General features: G+C 38.2%; 1 protein-coding gene and 1 long non-coding RNA gene across 3 annotated transcripts in view; one reads left to right on the top strand and one right to left on the bottom strand.

Annotated features, from left to right (window-relative positions):
- Positions 1-1,721: 1,721 nt before the first annotated feature.
- LOC121390731 (membrane metallo-endopeptidase-like 1) overlaps positions 1,722-22,820 on the bottom strand; it is a 50,395-nt gene continuing 29,296 nt past the window's right edge. The window contains exons 15-21 of one of the 2 annotated variants that reach the window (XM_041522634.1): positions 22,546-22,597; positions 20,240-20,307; positions 15,904-15,986; positions 9,226-9,291; positions 7,802-7,900; positions 5,892-5,968; positions 1,722-2,447 (exon numbers count right to left, since the gene is read on the bottom strand). In XM_041522634.1, the coding sequence (XP_041378568.1) occupies positions 2,348-2,447; positions 5,892-5,968; positions 7,802-7,900; positions 9,226-9,291; positions 15,904-15,986; positions 20,240-20,307; positions 22,546-22,597 (545 nt within the window). In that variant the 3' untranslated portion in view covers positions 1,722-2,347. Of the gene's footprint in view, positions 2,448-5,891; positions 5,969-7,801; positions 7,901-9,225; positions 9,292-15,903; positions 15,987-20,239; positions 20,308-22,545; positions 22,598-22,820 lie in introns of those variants that run through there. The other variant, XR_005960250.1, reaches the window with a different exon arrangement.
- Positions 4,490-5,195, top strand: LOC121390732. Its single transcript, XR_005960251.1, has 2 exons — positions 4,490-5,026; positions 5,090-5,195. It is a non-coding gene; the product is annotated as an uncharacterized LOC121390732 (long non-coding RNA).

The following is a 22,820-nucleotide window of genomic DNA, read 5'->3' as shown; positions in this document are numbered from 1 at the left end:
GGAACTGCCCAAAGACATCATGTACATATATGGTTTGGTTGTATCAACTGCTGTACTATTTGATTGTTAAGTTTTATGAATATTTGTTACCTGGAAAATGTATAAATCCCTTGCATTTTTACATACATTGTACATGTAACAACATTGTTGAACAAAGCAAGGTTACTTTTACATTGTGGTAACATTGTTCTTTTTGTACTATTGGCATTAATACCAAGAACATAATGCATCACCTATTATATTTATCATTTGATCGGCAATTAATGCATAATGTAGGCCACTTTAAAACTAATTTGTTGATTTTTTAATTGGAAAGTAATGTTTCAAATGTAAACAATGTTAATTCTTATCAGACAGGTGTTTGTATGGAAAAACTTGTTTTTATTTTTTATTACGGTATGTCCACCTTTTTCTCCAAAACATACTTACTATTGAAGACAAACAGAAAACTTCAAAACACTCATGTGTGTATTTTGTAATTTGATATTTTAACCTACTGGCCACCTGTACTGTAGGACATGTTTATGCTCGTTTTGGTATGGCTACTAAACATAAGCTCGACTATATAAAAAATAAAACAGCATCGCTGGTTTAGTGGTTAATCCACCAGACTTAACAATGGGAGGTAGTGGGTTCACATCCCTGGCTCCGTCAAGAGCCTTAAACATGGTATGTGCTGTCCCGTCGGTGGGAAAGTGCATATAAAAGATACCTTGCCACTGATGGAAAACTAACTGGTTTCCTCTGAAGACCACACATCACAATTACTGTGTTTGACTCCCAGTCACAGCTGATGATTATTTACTCAATGTGCTCTAGTGGTGTCGTTAAACACAAAAAAAAATTCAATTGGATATAAGCATGAACAAGTTGAAATGTAAATGGAGGTGTTTTGAAGAAATACATAATTTGTGATTTTTTCCATTCAAGTAGCGATCAATTAAAGAGGAATTCGGAGGAATTAAACAATTATCAGTTTAATTTTATAGTGGCCCTTTGTCTCAAGATCACTTTTATTTTCATCTTTTTAATACCACAGGGTTGCGAGAAATGTTGAGTTTATGGTAATAATGTAGTCTTTTATTGTTACAAATGTTATCCGTGTACCAATGATATAAAATAAATATATTTTTACCCAAAATAGTTCAACTTGTCTGTTTCGTAATTTGACACTTGTCTCGAGGTCAGTTCAGGATCGATCCTGGTCAGTGGGCTCATTGGGCTGGTATATCAAAGGCTGTGGTATGTGCTACTCTCTCTATGGGATGGTGCATACAAAAGATCCCTTGTTACTAATGGGGGAAAAAAATGTAGTTGGTCTTCTCTCTGAGCCTATACATGCATGTCAGAATTACCATTTGTTTGACATCCAATAGCTAATGATTAATAAATCAGTGTGCTCTAGTGGTGTCATTAAACAAAAGAAACGTTTTAACCGTACACCTTAAGTTTCAGAAAGAATGTTGGAAGTTGAATGTTGGCAGATTAGACTGAACACTATTATATACATGTTTTTTTTTTTTTTTTTTTTTTTTTTTTTTATTGTCTAATATGATGTATGTATATCAGCAACTTTCTTCACGTACATGTAGTTATTATGGCAAAATAGTCTGCAGAAACAATTCACGGCTTAAAAGAAGAAACTCAATTTAAATTCCTTTTAAGCAACAAAAAGTAACCCACTGACCCACCCTTCCCCAAAGAAAACTAAAAAAAAAACCAAAAAAAGTTTATTTGAAATACTAAATAATAAAATATTTTTGTTTACAAATTTAATATAAGCTTCAAATTCAATTGGCAGTTACTAAAAAATATGATATGAATAATATATAGTTGAGAATGAATAATCTTTTTAAAAATAACGACATTAAAAAAAGAAGAAAAAAAGCCAAGTCTAGTGAAATACTACATAATATATACCAAATAAAAATGTTTATACAATTTACTGCTATGGCAAACTACTATAATAATAATGATGATGATAATAATAATAAATGCAATGTTGGCTACAAATTCAATTGCAATTGCAAATAAGTTATTTAGTCAAATTTAAACTGTCACAAAGGTTAACTCTTGTTATGGGTTAAGGCCTTCATTGATTTGAACCAATCACAAAGTTAATACTTGTGTGATGAGATAACACAGTACTTGATTTGAACCAATCACCATCCGTCATACTTGTGTGATAGATTCATACAGTGTTCGATTTGAACCAATCACAAAGTTTAATACTTGTGTGATAGGTTGATACTGTTTCTTGATTTGAACCAATCACCACCACTGTGACAGATTTATTGTTGAGTTACTGTGAAAAAATCAGCAATGTTGTACTAGAGTAGTAGACCAATCACCAAACAAGGCACTTGTCAGGGGGATTCATGTATGACGTGTTTGAACACTGGAACACTTCTGAAAACTCCACTGAATTCTGTAATGACTCAATCACCCTGTGAATAGAAAACAAATTTTAAAATAAATTACAGGGACATTTTAATTTAACAAGACATAACAAATGGAGCTGGGCGATATTGAAATTTGAAGTTCGGTATTGGCATCAGTATTCTGGGGGCAATTTACCTCGGTATCAGTACCTTATTCGGTACTGACACAATACCGATACCGATCGATATCACGTGGTATTTTTGGTATAACTCGACTTTAAATGCATGCCTGAGTTAAGGCTCATTCGTTAATTTCATCTAAATACAATAAAATTCCATACACAAGGATCTCGTCTGATTTATACCCAACCCATTTTGCGTTCGTCAGATATCATATATTGTTGGTGCTTTCAGTGTACAATTTTGAGGGGAGTCCGGGAGCTCAAGGCTAGCAAATATCATGTAAAAGACACATGACCGCTACATCAAAGGTTGTGGTATGTACATTGCTTCTTTATTGGTAGGTGTAGCCTCTATGTCAGGTGTCTAAGGGATCAAAGGTTGTGGATCAAAGGTTGTAGTCTTTGGTATGTACCAGCCTGTCAAAGGGAAAGTGCATATACAAAATTTCATTGCTGGTTCTTCATGGGTAGTATGAGTAGCCCCTCTATGTCACTGTGGTGCATATAGCAAGGCAGGAGTATTTCTCAGTCATATCACTTTAGCTAAATATCAAAACCCGAGAAAACGTCACAAATATTATTATTTTTAGAATTTAAAGCAGAACCGTAAAAAAAAGTCAATACCGGGCTTTAAAAGGTTCTTTATGAATTTATTCACTTTTTACTACGTGAACATTCCTTTCGTTTCTCTTGTTAACCACAATTAATTAGAAAGCAAACTGTCATTTGCTTTTTTTAATCCTACTTCCACCTTTCCTTTTTACTCCTTTGAATACCATCTCATTTCTACCTGATCTGGAAACTCCTCCTATCTTTCAACTTCTACCTCCATATCCCAGTCCTTGTCTTTCCAAACGCGACAGGTTTGATCACTTCAGAGAATGTTCAGTAGTTATTTCCGACATTGTTGAGAGGCACCTGTAACCACCTATGATGCTCTCCTACTAAGGGTGATTAGTGCCGTGGGTCAGACTAGCTTTATTAGTGGAAGGAAGTTGAGACAGGTAGGCGATGAAGGGTCAAAACAGATTGAAATCGTGGAAGAAATTGGAAAGGTTTTTTTATATTAAGATAATGAGAATAGTAGGCAGAGGGTGATAGATGAGAAAGATGAATGAAAGTGTGAGCCAGCTTTGACGGGATTTGAACCCGTGTTGTCAGCTTGATTGTCCAACAGCTTATCAACTAGACCACGGAGCTCACTGTTATTAATGAACATACTAGTGTAGCCTATCAATAACAATGCAAGGGGCAGGGTAAACTATTCGCTACAAGTCCTTACGCATTTAATATACTAAAAGGCAAAAGTTATTGTGACACGCAAAAGACAAAGATAATTGATGATAAGTTTTTACTGTCGTGTATGAAACATTATAACACAGAAAGAGAAATGTCCGAAAGTATCGAAATGGGCAATAGTCCATGAAAAGGGCGCACCTGCCATATGTAAATGAGCCACATCACTAGAGGGGGTCCAGAGCAAAGTTCACACAGTCAGTAGCGAGTGTGTCCACCTTGAGCAGTGATACACGCCTGGCACCGTCGTCTCATTGAGGCCACTAAACACTGGAGAAAGTTCCTGGGAATACCTGTTTCGCAGATGCATGGTTAGAATCCATGTGTCTTGGCACTGGGTTGTCACGGGTTCGGTCTCTAACCTGGTTTTGGTTTGTTTTGTTGATATCGTTGCCATAAGTGCCATATGGTGTTTCTGTGGACATTGAATTGACGTGCGACGTCACACTGCGAGGTCCCAGATTCAAGCATCCCTATGACTCGCCATCTGTCATTTTCACTGAGGCGTGGCATGACGAAATTGCATCAAACAGTTCACCAATGGTGTTTTTCTGACTTCTGAACTTCTGAAGGCTGCACAGAGTGGCAATGATTTGCGACTGGACAGGAATTCTCCCGAATATTCCATGTTTCTTGCACAAAGCATGCAATCGCTGCAACTGCCTGGTTGCATTTCTTCGAGCTGTTTCATGCACATTTTCTCTGGTTTACATCCATAAATCCATTCACAAATTTAATAATAATAATGAGTATACATTGCTGAGTATTACGGAATGAAAGGAAGTTAATTAACCTGAATTTAAAAAATCAGAAACAAAAGCTAAAACAAAACTTGAAGATCATGTGATCACACACCCTCCACCCCCACCCCCACCCCCTAGTTTGTGCCTTATATCTGTTACCCAGCTGTGCAGAAAGTGCTCGCCGACTCGCCAGATGTGAGTAAACATTCTGATGGATTTTAAAAAATGCAACTACTAGTTCAACGGCAATCTGTCTTTTTCTGACTGATCATATATATTTTTTTCCCATCGAATCACTGACTCTGAATCAGCCATGCCAGAATTCCAAGCCATTCAAACAAACAGTTTGTAATTATGATGAAATACACACCATTACATATACCACATTGCAAGTGTGATATTCTGAAAACAGAGCCAGACAAAGGTCAATACTTCCTAGAAATCGCTTGTTTATGTTGAATATATATTGTCTGTGGGTTTTGAATAGATCGTTCTGTTAAATACTTGAGGGATGTAACTTGAATTTTGTAAATCTATATGAAAGAAATGTGAAAAACGTTGTCTTTACCAGAATATTAAAAAATTCAATCAAGGTTTGGAGCTTGATTTCATTTGCTCTGTGGTGTTGAGTACTTGGCCAAACAAATGTTCTTAACAATGTTTTTTTGTCATATACAGTCAGACCTCGTTACAACGACTGTCGTTACTACAACATTTACACCATCTGACCACAAATCGTCGGGAACAAACGTACATCAGTGTTATTCTGTTCATTACACCAGAATTCACACCTTTCGACACCAACAGAGCAAATTAGGAACAAATGTGCATCAGACATCTGAAAACACCTCTTTACAATGACATTACATAATCACAGATACATTTAATATATGTTTTTGATAATAATCGCAATGTATTAATTATTTAAATGCTTTTCAGTCATTAGTTAATATTAATTAGGATTTTTCATTACGTTATTTTGGCAATGGAGATAACTCATGACAATTCGATACACTGGCAATTTCGATATAACGACAAAGTGACCCAGGGACGAACATGGTCATTGTAACGAGGTCTGACTACATATATATATATATGTATCTATATTTATATATATATATATATATGAAGTGTATCTATCATTTGATGTGAAGACAGTGTATATTATAATATTGTTAAACAATGATATATTGTTCTATAGGCTGGCAGACTATAATAGAAATTTTAGTTGGTTTTAGTCTGGTCTGGTAAGCTAGTGAAATATTTTCCATTTCTGCACCCCTGGTTACCTCAATCTTCCCATACTGTGAACTTGAAGAAATATGCTAAACAAGTTGCTTTCGGGTCTGAGATTGCTACACCATGTCTGAAAATAACAACAGAAAATACTTTAATAATTATATAATGCAAAACATAGTCCTATTTTGTTTTGTATCCCTCATCATAATGTTGAGAACACCCCGCCCCTTAAAAGTCCTTAATCCCTACTTTCCCTAATCATTATAAATTAATTGAACCAGCACTGGTGCATTCTCTGTTTGTAATCTGGTTTCGTTTTTCTTTTGGTAATAAATAGGAAATCGTCTGTTAAAGGAATGCTAAATTAAAGCTTTTGGTAATAAATAGGAAATCGTTTGTTAAAGGAATGCTAAATTAAAGCTTTTGGTAATAAATAGGAAATCGTCTGTTAAAGGAATGCTAAATTAAAGCTTTTGGTAATAAATAGGAAATCGTCTGTTAAAGGAATGCTAAATTAAAGCTTTTGGACCGCTACCTACTTTCATCTATAACAATAATTATAAAAATTGCATGTTTATTTAAAGCACTATCAAAACACAGAACACTTTCGCTATTTAAAAGATGCAGTCATTGTTTTACCCTTGAACAACGTATGCCAGCTAGCAACTGGTCGTTGCATTAGTTCTGTGACGTCAGACCCAGTCATAGCCAGTCAGAGACTATGGACAGTATGGTTTGCTACCAAATGTTTTTCTGACCACAAAGACCTTCGATTTCAGTCAGCAACTATAGAGACAGAGTGGAAAAATACACGCTTTGGTCATTCTGACTCGATCGTAGTCATCAGAGGAAACCCGTTACATTTTTACTAATGCAGAAAGGGATCTTTTATATGCACTTTCCCACAGACAGGAAAAACATACATGTACCACGGCCTTTGTGGTGCACTGGTTGGAACGAGAAAAACAGAACATACGAGTCTGGATCTTACATTAATATTTTAAAACCCAACCCTACAATCAAAGCTTTGGCACCAGTACAATACAGAGGAAAAAGGAATATTCTCACAAACTGTGCTTTGGTTAATGCCGTAGTCTAGTCAGTCTGACTGATTTTGGGGCATAACCCCAAAATAATTGCAATTATTATAGAATTGTTTTTTGGGGGTGGTGGTCAAAATGTCTAAATTCACGCATTTGTTTTTTCCATGTGTCAAGGAATCTTTAAAAGAAAAATGTGGTTGGAATTGGTCCAATAATTCTGAAGAAGTAAAAAATGTGATATGTTTAGGCATGATACATAGTGAAAGACAAAAACAGACTGCAATAGGAAACTAGGCCCCTTAACTCAGATGACCTAAAAGTGAAAAGGTCCAACATGACCTTCGATCTATCCATGCAGAACCCTGCCGTGACTACATACGCCAACTCAGAACATTTAGTCTGGATTCTGATCATCTTGTAGGTGATTGCAAAGTCTGATCTTCCGTAACCGAAATCGGAGTGATGTTTATCATCCCAAGCAACCCTATCTCGAGGCCTGTGGGAATGGTGTAGTTGTTGAAACACCTTAACTTTCCTCCCCCACCCCCACCCTCTCCAGTTGAGGATCTCAATAGTTACTTCATTTTTTTTTTCCGTAGATGCTAGCAAATCGCATTTGAGGTCATCTAAATACAGGGGGGGGGGAGCGTGGATGTGTGTTTCGAAACCTCCCTGCTTCAAGAAATTGTCTTTTTAAAATGTATTTTCAGAGGCAGCATGACACCACACCATTAAAAACACTGCACACCACAGTTTAGACCCCCCCTCCCCACTGGACAATTTTCAACACACGACCTTGAAGTCATAAGGCAGAATGACACTTCCCTCCCCACACCAACAGTTCATGCACCACTTCAGTTTTTTTTATATATGCCAGTATTATATTTTATATTTGAGCTGTGTGAAGTTTATTTTACCTGAGCGAAGCTTATGAAGAATAACTGGTGTTTAGTGAAGTTCAGTCCCGGCAACATTTGATCCATGTTTCCCAATCTATTCAGCCACCGTTTGTATGCCTGTCGGTGATCAAGAATACATGAGTAAAGCACATGACCGTATACTAATACTAAAACACAACCACCAAACACTATAGAAAGAAAGACATGTTTTATTTAACGGTGCACTCAACACATTTTCTTTACGTTTCTATGGCATCAGACATATGGTTAAGGACCACACAGACATTGAGAGAGGAAACCCGCTGTCGCCACTTCATGGACTACTCTTTCCGATTAACAGCAAGGGATCTTTTATATGCACCATCCCACAGACAGGGTAGTACATACCACGGCCTTTGATATACCAGTCATGGTGCACTGGCTGGAGCGAGAAATAGCCCAATGGGTCCACCGACAGGGATCAATCCCAGACTGAATGTGTATCAAGTGAGCACTTTACCACTAGGTTACATCCCGCCCGAAGGCATGGTCATACAATTGATCACCTTCAATGGTTAAAGTTTGTTTTCTTTAACGACACTACTAGAGCACTTTGATTAATTAATCATCGGCTATGGGATGTCAAACATTTGGTGATTCTAACTCGTAGTCATCAGAGGAAATCTGCTACTTTTTTCCAATTACAGCAAGGGATTTTTTATATGCACTTTCCCCACAGACAGGAAAGCATATATCACAGCCTTCGACCAGTTGTGGTGCAGTGGTTGGAACGAGAAAAACCCCAATCAGTTGTATGGATCCACTGAGTTGGTTCGATCCTGTGACGCAAGCATCTCGGGTGAGAGCTCAACCGACTGAGCTAGATCCCGCCCCACTTTCAATGGAATCATTTTCTTCTTTTCCAACCAGTGCTCAACAACTAGGACATCAAAGATTATGGTATGTACTGACCTGTCTCTGAGAAGGAAATATAAAAGATCCTTTGCTGTGTAATCGTTAAGTGTAGTTGTGTTTGTATTTTGCATCAGTAAAGGATGTTATAAGATGGAGAATACTAATTGCATCAGTAAACAAACTGTATTGACTAGGGTGAGGGGTGAGGGGGGACAAATAGCCTACTCCTGTCCACTCTGTTAATTTCATTTATTAATTACATGTATTTTCGTGCTTATATCCAATCAAAGTACAAGCGCGCTATCTGGGCTGTCTGTTCAGGACAGTGGGTTAGTTGTTAGTTGTTTGCGATTAATAAGAGAGAAGATGGTGTATAGTGGCCTCATATACACCTACCAATTTAGTCATTGAACCTGCTCAGGGTGGGAGCCAGTGTCTGGGTGCGAACTCGGTATCTACCAGCCTTAAAATCCGATGTCTTAACCACTACATTACCGAGGCCATTACACACTGCTTCTATATGGCCCAAAATGTAAATGAGTGCTCACCATGTAACTGAGTTTGAGACCACCACTATCTGCGAAGTATTTTCCTGGAGTCTTGACGCCATTAATCTAGCAACAAAAAGATAATAAATAAAATAATAATTAGGCTTTGTACAAACATTCTGAATCTGTTTGCATGTGAAGTTGTAATTAATTCTGTGTTCACCAAATGGGGCAGTGGCCGCGGCTGTTCCATGTTCCACAGGTGCAAGTTTTCCACAAGGACAGTGAACACGTTTCCTCGTCAAGTTCATATCGCTGAAAAGCTGGTTGTGTTATAGCTTTTCAGTGACAAGTCAAAGAGAATATGTCGCTGTGTAGATATTAAACAAGGAAAGACGTCAACTTTTAGAAAAAGAATGAAATGTTTTATGGTTAAGGACCACACAGACATTGAGAGAGGAAACCCACTGTCGCCACTTCATGGGCTACTCTTTTCGATTAGCAGCAAGGGATCTTTTATATGCACCATCCCACAGACAGGGTAGTACATACCACAGCCTTTGATACACCAGTCGTGGTACACTGGCTGGAACGAGAAATAGCCCAATGGGCCCACCGCCCCTCAACTTTTGGATGCACGCCCATCTTCTACACGGCCATTTTCACTTTCTAAGGTTCGTATACAATTTGGTAGGCAAAATTCAAGCACTTTTTAAGCACTTTTCACTGTAAATTTAGCGTTTTCAAGCATTCACCATATTCAACAGGTAATGCGTTTTCTGCATTCACCATATTCAACTGGTAATACTCGGTCTCGTGTCTGTTTGTCAGTATTCACAAGGTTTAAATATTTGTGATAAAATGATGTCGACTAGTAAAAACTGTCAAATATACCAGCTGACAAATTTTGAAATTACAAGAAGATAAACTTGAGGAAGGTAACTTTTAACATTTATCAGTGGGAATGTGTAACTCAATAACTAATAGAGATGATTTTAACATTTATCAGTGGCAATGTGTAACTCAATAACTAATAGAGATGATTTTAACATTTATCAGTGGCAATGTGTAACTCAATAACTAATAGAGATGATTTTAACATTTATCAGTGGCAATGTGTAACTCAATAACTAATAGAGATGATTTTAACATTTATCAGTGGCAATGTGTAACTCAATAACTAATAGAGATGATTTTAACATTTATCAGTGGCAATGTGTAACTCAATAACTAATAGAGATGATTTTAACATTTATCAGTGGCAATGTGTAACTTAATAACTAATCAAGATGATTTTAACATTTATCAGTGGCAATGTGTAACTCAATAACTAATAGAGATGATTTTAACATTTATCAGTGGCAATGTGTAACTCAATACCTAATCAAGATGATTTTAACATTTATCAGTGGCAATGTGTAACTCAGTAACTAAGGTCTCACTACACAGATCACTTCCGGGTGACAGTTCATTGATCACGGTCCACTATAGTTCCTAATTGGGACACATGTTATGGTTCACATGTTCACTTCTAGGAAATGGTGAAGAATTAAAACAACATGTATGTTTAATGGTAAGCCTTCTGGCTGTATTTTGCCCATGTTATTTTGTAATATTGTGCATCGACCTTTTGGGACATGGGTATATAGCGCAAGTGACAGCCGGAGTGAATCGGTTAATGAACCACCTGTTTGGACCGGTACTACAGCCAGATGCGGTCATATAGTGCGGTCATATAGCAAAAAACTGAGACGGAAATGTTCTCAATTTTGGAGTGAAAATAAATGCTTATATAATGTATGTTTGCAATGGTGTATGTTGTTAGTGCCAACGAGAACCCATTCTATGGGCAATCTTCGTTTGAAGTTGGGCAGTTTAACATGGGTTTCAATGGCAGATGACATCTGTGTAGTGAGACCTAATCAAGATGATTTTAACATTTATCAGTGGCAATGTGTAACTCAATAACTAATCAAGATGATTTTAACATTTATCAGCTGCAATGTGTAACTCAATAACTAATCAAGATGATTTTAACATTTATCAGCGGCAATGTGTAACTCAATAACTAATCAAGATGATTTTAACATTTATCAGCGGCAATGTGTAACTCAATAACTAATCAAGATGATTTTAACATTTATCAGCGGCAATGTGTAACTCAGTAACTAATGAAGATGATTTTAACATTTATCAGCGGCAATGTGTAACTCAGTAACTAATCAAGATGATTTTAACATTTATCAGCGGGAATGTGTAACTCAATAACTAATCAAGATGATTTTAACATTTATCAGTGGCAATGTGTAACTCAATAACTAATCAAGATGATTTTAACATTTATCAGCGGCAATGTGTAACTCAGTAACTAATCAAGATGATTTTAACATTTATCAGCGGGAATGTGTAACTCAATAACTAATCAAGATGATTTTCTTGAATAGCACTTTTTATTGGTTTTGATAAATTCAAGGGCTTTTCATTACGACCACTCAAATTCAAGCGTTTTTCAAATCTGTATAAACCCTGTTTTCTGATTTGCACCCATTTGATAGTACATGTATCACATTGTATAGTAGTGCACATCCTCCAATCAAGCCAATGCTAAGATATGGAAAAATACACTCAAACCATTCGTCAAGTGGTCAAGGAAAAGATGCCTATATAAAAGAATCAAAATTCTGTTCACAAACAAATCGCTGCTTTCTTCCAACTCTAGCCGCGCGGGCTGCCTGTGCTACCATGCACCTGCCAGTGTGGCCAATCCCGCCTCCTCCCTCCCTCCCCCAACACTTTCCTGCCCTGGACGGAACCGCTGGCACACAGAACTTGTATGTGCCTATGACAGGTATGCACTACATAGGTGTACAGGCTCCTATTTTTGTTGGGGGGTGGGGGGCAGGCTGTTTTTTTCCTGAATTAAACGAAAATGCCCAAATCTGGATAACATTTATTCATATTAGTATCACTACCAAACAGCTATATTGGGTTGCAAATGAACTGTTCAAGAAAAAAAGGAACGCGATAGTAAAGGAGGGATACAAAAGAGAAAACAGAGCAAAGCAAAGATGAATGCACGTATGTCTACACACATGTCTGATAACATTATATACAAGAATAAAAGGGGGAAGATAGAAATAAAGAACAAATTGGAACCAACATTATATATACAGTCTTCGTCAGGGAAAGCGGCAGGGTTATCACTTCCACTCTCCTCCACTCACCTGGGACGTTTGACAAGTTTGAGATTGACAAAATTATCCCCTTGCAATACATTTTATAATGCATTTCAGTTGAAACATCATGTGATTTCTCACCTAGCACCAGTCCAGGATCTACATGTATATACATGTATTTAAAAAAAAAAAAATCAGTTTAGTATGACATAATTAAGATGAAAACTAAAATTGTTTTGTAAATAACAAAAAACCCCACTATTTTTGTGTACAATATACAAAACAATTGGCTCAGAAATAAATATTTCATAGTATGAAAAAAAGGCATTCCCTGTGGGAAAGATTATAGTGAAAATCAGCTTGACTTAATTTTGCTCTTGGCAATGACTGCATGATGTACAACTAAAAGAAGAAAGGAAGTCGGTAAAATAACGAACACACTGAGTCTTGTTCCTGAACGTGTCGCTGGCCTCATCACTCCACCAGTCGTTCAGGTTGCCATCCTTGTCATAATGGCGGCCTGAAAGAATACAACAATATTGGATGTCAAACATATGGTAATTTTGACATAGCATATAGAAAGCAAACCCGCTATATTTTTCCATTAGTAGCAAGGGATCTTTTTATATGCACCACCCCACAGATAGGATAGCACATACCACAGCCTTTGATATACCAGTCGTGGTGCACTGGCTGGAATGAGAAATAGCCCAATGAGCTCACCGACGGGGATCGATCCTAGACCGACCGCATATCAGGTGTACGTTTTATCACTGGGCTACATCCCTCTCTTGAACGAATACAGTCGAAACTCTCACTGCAGTGTTTACCTTAAAGAAAGATTAAATTAAGTCTTTTTGACTGCTTCATACTTTCAACTACACTGACATCCAAAAGAAACTTTACAGACACAAAATTTTAATAATTTGATAAATATTGGTTCTAATCAAAAAGAACCAATTTAGAAACCACCATACATGTATCACAAAGTGCATGGTGATGTTTAGATGTCGAACTTCATGATATTTTCCAATCCCACCAGACCATTTGTTGGTTTTCTGTAGTACAATTTCAAGCCTTGTAAACTTTCGTTTGGATGTCAGTATATATATATATATATATATATATATATATATATATATATAGATATATATATATATATATATATAGATAGATATATATATATAGACATTAAACGTATATATTTAACAAGGTTTTGCACAGACCCTAGTTTAGTGAATCTACAAACCTGTAACACATCTAAATAAGGTTATAACCGAGTGAAGTTAAAGTCTGTGATGTTTATATAAATGAGTAAGTCCCATCTAAAAATAAATACATGTAGAGCCTGGAAATGTTTTACAATTATGAAATATGCAATTCAGGGTATTACAAAAACCCGAATGACCAGAATGACTTGAGGTGTAAGAAAATGAATATTCTAAATAATAAAACATAAGTATTTCTAATCTAATATTAAAAAATATGTTGTAACGTTTAAAATCAAGGGTCCGTCACAACTGCAGTCCAGTACAACTCAAATGTCCGATACATAGTCGGTTAGTTTCGGAAACCATACGAGCGATGATGGCCAATTGATATTTGTTGCCTTCGTTGTCCTCCATTGGAGAAGTCACAAGTGAAATTGAACGAAAATGGGATGCTGTTATTGAATGACAACATGTTTAGGTAGGTCTAAGTATTTGGGGATAAAAATATTATTTTTTAAAAGTAATTTTTTGTTTGTTATTACATCATTGATATTGAAATGGATAGATTAAACTTCTTGTGGGTTTTCTTAAAGTTACCTAGGTCAAGATAGAAAACCCCAAACAACCCAAACAAAAAACATGTTTGGTATAGACTGCATGGTACAAAGTACAAGAGTTGATATTGGCAACACTGCTTTACCTGGGAGAGAACCTGTTGTAAATGGTGGTTGCAAAATACAGCTGGGAGAAACTGAAAAATTATATATAAAAATACAAAATCACATATGATATCTATAATATCGGATATGATAATTATTAATTACAAAAAAAAAGAGAATTCAGAAAGGAAAAAAAAACACCTTAATTTAATACAGTGGTTACTTTTATTTTAAAAATAGTTAAAATATTAAATGGCTTTGCTTCACACATCCGATCAGAGATTTCCTAATTGATATAATATGCATCTGTAGCCTGTCCATGTCTGGTAACAGGGTCTGTAACAAATCTTTCAAACCATACAATTCAGGAATTTTTTTGATTTTTTTAATTTTTAATTTTTTCCCCGCTTCCCACCTTTCTTTCTCTCCTTTGAATTCCTTTATATCATTTCTTCCTGATCTGGCAACTCCATCTTTCAACTTCTTGTGCTTGTCTCTTGTGGCTAGATCCATGCCACACATCTACCACTTCCCATCAGCTTAGCTGGGGGCTTAGTCTGACCCACTTCGGAAGAGTGGTTTAGTCGTACTTTCTTGCATGTTAAGAAGACACTATGTAACCACATACTATGCTCCCTACTCCTGGCAGTACATGTATCACATTGTATAGTAGTGCACATCCTCCAATCAAGCCAATGCTAAGATATGGAAAAATACACTCAAACCATTCGTCAAGTGGTCAAGGAAAAGATGCCTATATAAAAGAATCAAAATTCTGTTCACAAACAAATCGCTGCTTTCTTCCAACTCTAGCCGCGCGGGCTGCCTGTGCTACCATGCACCTGCCAGTGTGGCCAATCCCGCCTCCTCCCTCCCTCCCCCAACACTTTCCTGCCCTGGACGGAACAGCTGGCACACAGAACTTGTATGTGCCTATGACAGGTATGCACTACATAGGTGTACAGGCTCCTATTTTTGTTGGGGGGTGGGGGGCAGGCTGTTTTTTTTCCTGAATTAAACGAAAATGCCAAATCTGGATAACATTTATTCATATTAGTATCACTACCAAACAGCTATATTGGGTTGCAAATGAACTGTTCAAGAAAAAAAGGAACGCGATAGTAAAGGAGGGATACAAAAGAGAAAACAGAGCAAAGCAAAGATGAATGCACGTATGTCTACACACATGTCTGATAACATTATATACAAGAATAAAAGGGGGACGATAGAAATAAAGAACAAATTGGAACCAACATTATATATACAGTCTTCGTCAGGGAAAGCGGCAGGGTTATTACTCCCACTCCCCTCCACACTCACCTGGGACGTTTGACAAGTTTGAGATTGACAAAATTATCCCCTTGCAATACATTTCATAATGCATTTCAATTGAAACGTCATGTGATTTCTCACCTAGCACCAGTCCAGGATCTACATGTATATACACGTATTTAAAAAAAAAAATTCAGTTTGGTATGACATAATTAAGATTTTGTAAATAACAAAAACCCCACTATTTTTGTGTACAATATACAAAACAATTGGCTCAGAAATAAATATTTCATAGTATGAAAAAAAGGCATTCCCTGTGGGAAAGATTATAGTGAAAATCAGCTTGACTTAATTTTGCTCTTGGCAATGACTGCATGATGTACAACTAAAAGAAGAAAGGAAGTCAGTAAAATAACGAACACACTGAGTCTTGTTCCTGAACGTGTCGCTGGCCTCATCACTCCACCAGTCGTTCAGGTTGCCATCCTTGTCATAATGGCGGCCTGAAAGAATACAACAATATTGGATGTCAAACATATGGTAATTTTGACATAGCATATAGAAAGCAAACCCGCTATATTTTTCCATTAGTAGCAAGGGATCTTTTTATATGCACCACCCCACAGATAGGATAGCACATACCACAGCCTTTGATATACCAGTCGTGGTGCACTGGCTGGAATGAGAAATAGCCCAATGAGCTCACCGACGGGGATCGATCCTAGACCGACCGCATATCAGGTGTACGTTTTATCACTGGGCTACATCCCTCTCTTGAACGAATACAGTCGAAACTCTCACTGCAGTGTTTACCTTAAAGAAAGATTAAATTAAGTCTTTTTGACTGCTTCATACTTTCAACTACACTGACATCCAAAAGAAACTTTACAGACACAAAATTTTAATAATTTGATAAATATTTGTTCTAATCAAAAAGAACCAATTTAGAAACCACCATACATGTATCACAAAGTGCATGGTGATGTTTAGATGTCGAACTTCATGATATTTTCCAATCCCACCAGACCATTTGTTGGTTTTCTGTAGTACAATTTCAAGCCTTGTAAACTTTCGTTTGGATGTCAGTATATATATATATATATATATATATATATATATATATATATAGATATATATATATATATATATATAGATAGATATATATATATAGACATTAAACGTATATATTTAACAAGGTTTTGCACAGACCCTAGTTTAGTGAATCTACAAACCTGTAACACATCTAAATAAGGTTATAACCGAGTGAAGTTAAAGTCTGTGATGTTTATATAAATGAGTAAGTCCCATCTAAAAATAAATACATGTAGAGCCTGGAAATGTTTTACAATTATGAAATATGCAATTCAGGGTATTACAAAAACCCGAATGACCAGAATGACTTGAGGTGTAAGAAAATGAATATTCTAAATAATAAAACATAAGTATTTCTAATCTAATATTAAAAAATATGTTGTAACGTTTAAAATCAAGGGTCCGTCACTTTAAAATAAAGGGTCCGTCACTTTAAAATCAAGGGTCCGTCACTGTAAAATCAAGGGTCCGTCCGTCACTTTAAAATCGGGTCCGTCACTTTAAAATCAAGGGTCCGTCACTGTAAAATCAAGGGTCCGTCCGTCACTTTAAAATCAAGGGTCCGTCTCTGTAAAATCAAGGGTCACTTTAAAATCAAGGGTCCGTCACTGTAAAATCAAGGGTCCGTCACAGTAAAATCAAGGGTCCGTCACAGTAAAATCAAGGGTCCGTCTGTAAAATCAAGGGTCCGTCACTGTAAAATCAAGGGTCCGTCACTTTAAATTCAAGGGTCCGTCACTGTAAAATCAAGGGTCCGTCCGTCACTTTAAAATCAAGGGTCCGTCTCTGTAAAATCAAGGGTCACTTTAAAATCAAGGGTCCGTCACTGTAAAATCAAGGGTCCGTCACAGTAAAATCAAGGATCCGTCACTGTAAAATCAAGGGTCCGTCTGTAAAATCAAGGGTCCGTCACTTTAAAATCAAGGGTCCGTCACTGTAAAATCAAGGGTCCATCACTTTAAATTCAAGGGTCCGTCACTGTAAAATCAAGGGTCCGTCCGTCACTTTAAAATCAAGGGTCCGTTTCTGTAAAATCAAGGGTCCATCACTGTAAAATGAAGGGTCCGTCTGTAAAATCAAGGGTCCGTCACTTTAAAATCAAGGGTCCGTCACTGTAAAATCAAGGGTCCGTCACTTTAAAATCAAGGGTCCGTCACTGTAAAATCAAAGGTCCGTCCGTCACTGTAAAATCAAGGGTCCATCCGTCACTTTAAAATCAAGGGTCCGTCACTTTAAAATCAAGGGTCCGTCACTGTAAAATCAAGCGTCTATCCGTCACTTTAAAATCAAGGGTCCGTCACTGTAAAATCAAGGGTCCGTCACTGTAAAATCAAGGGTCACTTTAAAATCAAGGGTCCGTCACTGTAAAATCAAGGGTCCGTCCGTCACTTTAAAATCAAGGGTCCGTCACTGTAAAATCAAGGGTCACTGTAAAATCAAGGGTCAGTCACTTTAAAATCAAGGGTCCGTCACTGTAAAATCAAGGTCCGTCACTTTAAAATCAAGTGTCCGTCACTTTAAAATCAAGGATCCGTCACTGTAAAATTAAGGGTCCGTCACTTTAAAATCAAGGGTCCGTCCGTCACTTTAAAATCAAGGGTCCGTCACTGTAAAATCAAGGGTCCGTCACTGTAAAAGTCTGTCACTGTAACATCAAGGGTCCGTCACTTTAAAATCAAGGGTCCGTCACTTTAAAATCAAGGGTCCGTCACTGTAAAATCAAGGGTCCGTCACTTTAAAATCAAGGGTCCGTCACTGTAAAATCAAGGGTCCGTCACTGTAAAATCAAAGGTCCGTCCGTCACTGTAAAATCAAGGGTCCATCCGTCACTTTAAAATCAAGGGTCCGTCACTTTAAAATCAAGGGTCCGTCACTGTAAAATCAAGCGTCTATCCGTCACTTTAAAATCAAGGGTCCGTCACTGTAAAATCAAGGGTCCGTCACTGTAAAATCAAGGGTCACTTTAAAATCAAGGGTCCGTCACTGTAAAATCAAGGGTCCGTCACTTTAAAATCAAGGGTCCGTCACTGTAAAATCAAGGGTCACTGTAAAATCAAGGGTCAGTCACTTTAAAATCAAGGGTCCGTCACTGTAAAATCAAGGTCCGTCACTTTAAAATCAAGTGTCCGTCACTTTAAAATCAAGGATCCGTCACTGTAAAATTAAGGGTCCGTCACTTTAAAATCAAGGGTCCGTCCGTCACTTTAAAATCAAGGGTCCGTCACTGTAAAATCAAGGGTCCGTCACTGTAAAAGTCTGTCACTGTAACATCAAGGGTCCGTCACTTTAAAATCAAGGGTCCGTCACTTTAAAATCAAGGGTCCGTCACTGTAAAATCAAGGGTCCGTCCGTCACTTTAAAATCAAGGGTCCGTCACTGTAAAATCAAGGGTCACTTTAAAAGCAAGGGTCTGTCACTGTAAAATCAAGGGTCCGTCACTTTAAAATCAAGGACCGTCACTGTAAAATCAAGGGTCCGTCACTTTAAAATCACGGGTCCATCACTTTAAAATCAAGGGTCCGTCACTGTAAAATCAAGGGTCCGTCACTTTAAAATCAAGGGTCCGTCACTGTAAAATCAAGGGTCCGTCCGTCACTTTAAAATCAAGGGTCCATCACTGTAAAATCAAGGGTCCGTCACTTTAAAATCAAGGGTCCGTCACTGTAAAATCAAGGGTCCGTCACTTTAAAATCAAGGGTCCGTCACTTTAAAATCAAGGGTCCATCACTGTAAAATCAAGGGTCAGTCACTTTAAAATCAAGGGTCCGTCACTGTAAAATCAAGGGTCCGTCCGTCACTTTAAAATCAAGGGTCCGTCACTGTAAAATCAAGGGTCCGTCACTGTAAAAGTCTGTCACTGTAACATCAAGGGTCCGTCACTTTAAAATCAAGGGTCCGTCACTTTAAAATCAAGGGTCCGTCACTGTAAAATCAAGGGTCCGTCCGTCACTTTAAAATCAAGGGTCCGTCACTGTAAAATCAAGGGTCACTTTAAAATCAAGGGTCTGTCACTGTAAAATCAAGGGTCCGTCACTTTAAAATCAAGGACCGTCACTGTAAAATCAAGGGTCCGTCACTGTAAAATCAAGGGTCCGTCACTTTAAAATCACGGGTCCATCACTTTAAAATCAAGGGTCCGTCACTGTAAAATCAAGGGTCCGTCACTTTAAAATCAAGGGTCCGTCACTGTAAAATCAAGGGTCCGTCCGTCACTTTAAAATCAAGGGTTCATCACTGTAAAATCAAGGGTCCGTCACTGTAAAATCAAGGGTCCGTCACTTTAAAATCAAGGGTCCATCACTGTAAAATCAAGGGTCAGTCACTTTAAAATCAAGGGTCCGTCACTGTAAAATCAAGGGTCCGTCCGTCACTTTAAAATCAAGGGTCCATCACTGTAAAATCAAGGGTCCGTCACTTTAAAATCAAGGGTCCGTCACTGTAAAATCAAGGGTCCGTCACTTTAAAATCAAGGGTCCGTCACTTTAAAATCAAGGGTCCGTCACTTTAAAATTTGTTCATATACTATATATTGTCATATGAAATTTTTCATCAATTTAAGGAATAGTATAATATTAAAAAAAAAAAAAATTGTTTACATTTGAATCTGCAGTCTTGAATTCAGGCCCCATTAGGCCACTACTGTTGTGACCATTTTACAACTTACCTTCGTCATCAAAGCCATTAGTTATTCTATGTCCAATGATAAAGCCAATGCTACCATGATTCACTGATCTAAAATACATTAAAACAAACAACTGTGCAAATGTCAGACCATGGCTACAGATTTCTGAAGCTATCTTAGCGCAATGAACCCATCGTAAAACCATCGTAGGATATGACATCACTACAACACATACCATAGTTCCGTCATAGCCTACGATGGTTTTACAATAAAATATGGGCCCTGGCTCTTTTTTTTTCTAACTGTAATGGGGTTATAGAGGTGGATCAAGTATATTGGTGGCGGGGGGGGGGGGGGGGATGGTGCAACTCAAAAAAGGGCATGCCCTCCCAGGTTCCTACGGGCTTGTCATATGCCATTAGAAAAATGATGGACCCCAAATCTTTTTCTCCAGCTGTCTTTCGATGAAGGTGGACGTGTCTACCTGCGCTCTCGAGCTACCCCCCCACCTGGGGGGACTGATTGCCAGCTTCGGCTCCATGTTGGAGTTTCGCGTCACGTACACCGGGTCACGGGCGACCGTGACTTTGGTGTACGGGGACCCGCCTCCACAGAAGAGGAAAGGGGGGACCGGAAGAGGAAGAAGAAGAAAGAAACCAGTGCTAGGGACGGCCCTGGGGGGGACAAAGCTGGCGGCTCAACCGCCAGTGGCGCTCCCTTCTGTGACCCCGCCCCCACCGAGTCCTCCGCAAGCGGACCCTGCAACCCCGGAACGGCCGTACACCACTCAGGACATTAAGATGTTCAAAAGAACGAGTGTGCCACCACCGACTTCGACCTCCACCCCCAAGACGACGACTCCGGTGCAGCGGTCAATAACGACCGCTCCCGTCGAGTCGCCACATGGACTTGTTGTTCCGGCAATGAAAAGGAAGGCAACATCACCGACCACCCAACCAGCCAAGACCAAACCGCCGCCTACAAGAGGAAGAGAATGAGGACGAGGACGAGGACGAGGACGAGGACGAATGGAGCCTGGCCCTGGGTGGACTTCGACATCAGCTCCACCCATACATGCAAGGGGACACCACTCAACCAACAAAACTGCGGGGAGGATACGCCAACATAGACTGGAAGCCAATGGAGGACGGCAGCAGCTACGAAATCCATCACAAGACCTTTGGAAGTACGCCGGGAGTAATCATGACCCATCGGAGGGAGCAGATCTACAGACAGTGCGTCTTGTTTTGGAAGATAGACAATAGGTCTCTTCACAAGATGCTCAGTGCAGTCTGCGGCCCCGGTTACTCCACGGTTGTACAGGCTCTACGCCAGCGAAAAGACCAGCTGCCGTCTCTCCGAGCAACTCCAGGATCCCCGAGAAACCAACCTTAACTAGGACAGGTATCCTCCTTTTTGGGCTTAGTTGGACTTTAAACGTTTTCGATCGAGTTTCAAATTCTCTATGTTTATTTTTTTATAAATAGTCCAACGCAATTTACTTTGGCGCCCGTTCAATTGCTCAAATCACCTTAAAACCTTTTTGGCCGAGCAGTCAAACTTATTTTTGGGTTTAAATTCTTAGTCCGGACATGATGTTAGGTGCAGTTAGTCTCCGTAGACTTTAGCTTTTTTTAGTTAGACCCGAAGGAATCGAAATTCAGCCAGTCAGAACACGGCCCATTTTCGGTGTCTACTAGTCGGTCCGCGCAGTCGCTGGACACAACTAAATTCTTATTCCAAAATCTGCCCACCTCAAACTTATCCCCCACCCTTTTCTGTCCTGGACTTAGTCACTGGCAAAGGCCATAGATTATGCCCAGGACAGACATGCTTGAAACCTTCGTGGTATATGAGCATGTAAATAAATATTGGAATGGAATGGACCCCAAATACAAAAGGACTTGCATTTAACACTTATTCATATCATCAAGTAAACAAGGTTTAGAAACGTTATAAACCTCATTGCAGTCATACAACATGAAATGATAACAGTCGGTTAGTTTCGGAAGCCATACGAGCGATGACGGAATGATATTTGTTGCCTTCGGTTGTCTCCATTTGGAGAAGTCACAAGTGAAATTGAATGAAAATGGATGCTGTTATTGAATGACAACATGTTTAGTAGGTCTAAGTATTTGGGGAATAAAAATATTATTTTTTAAAAGTAATTTTTTGTTTGTTATTAACATCATTGATATTGAAATGGATAGATTAAACTTCTTGTGGGTTTTCTTAAAGTATGTAGGTCAAGATAGAAACTCCCCAAAACAACCCAAACAAAAAACATGTTTGGTGTAGACTGCATGGTACAAAGTACAAGAGTTGATATATGCAACACTGCTTACCTGGGAGAGAACCTGTTGTAAAATGGTGGTTGCAAAATACCAGCTGGGATGACTGAAAATTATATAAAAATACAAAATCACATATGATATCTATACTCTGATATGATAATTATTAATTACGAAAAAAAAAAAAAATCAGAAAGGAAAAAAAACACCTTAGTTTAATATCAGTGGTTACTTTTATTTTAAAAATAGTTAAAATATTAAATGGCTTTGCTTCACACATCCGATCAGAGATTTCCTAATTGATACAATATGCATCTGTAGCCTGTCCA

This window comes from Gigantopelta aegis, chromosome 15 (genome assembly GCF_016097555.1).
Source record: "Gigantopelta aegis isolate Gae_Host chromosome 15, Gae_host_genome, whole genome shotgun sequence".
Classification (NCBI taxonomy): domain Eukaryota; kingdom Metazoa; phylum Mollusca; class Gastropoda; order Neomphalida; family Peltospiridae; genus Gigantopelta; species Gigantopelta aegis.
The sequence above is the reverse complement of the archived record's forward strand: the minus strand, read 5'-3'. Positions and strand labels throughout refer to the sequence as shown.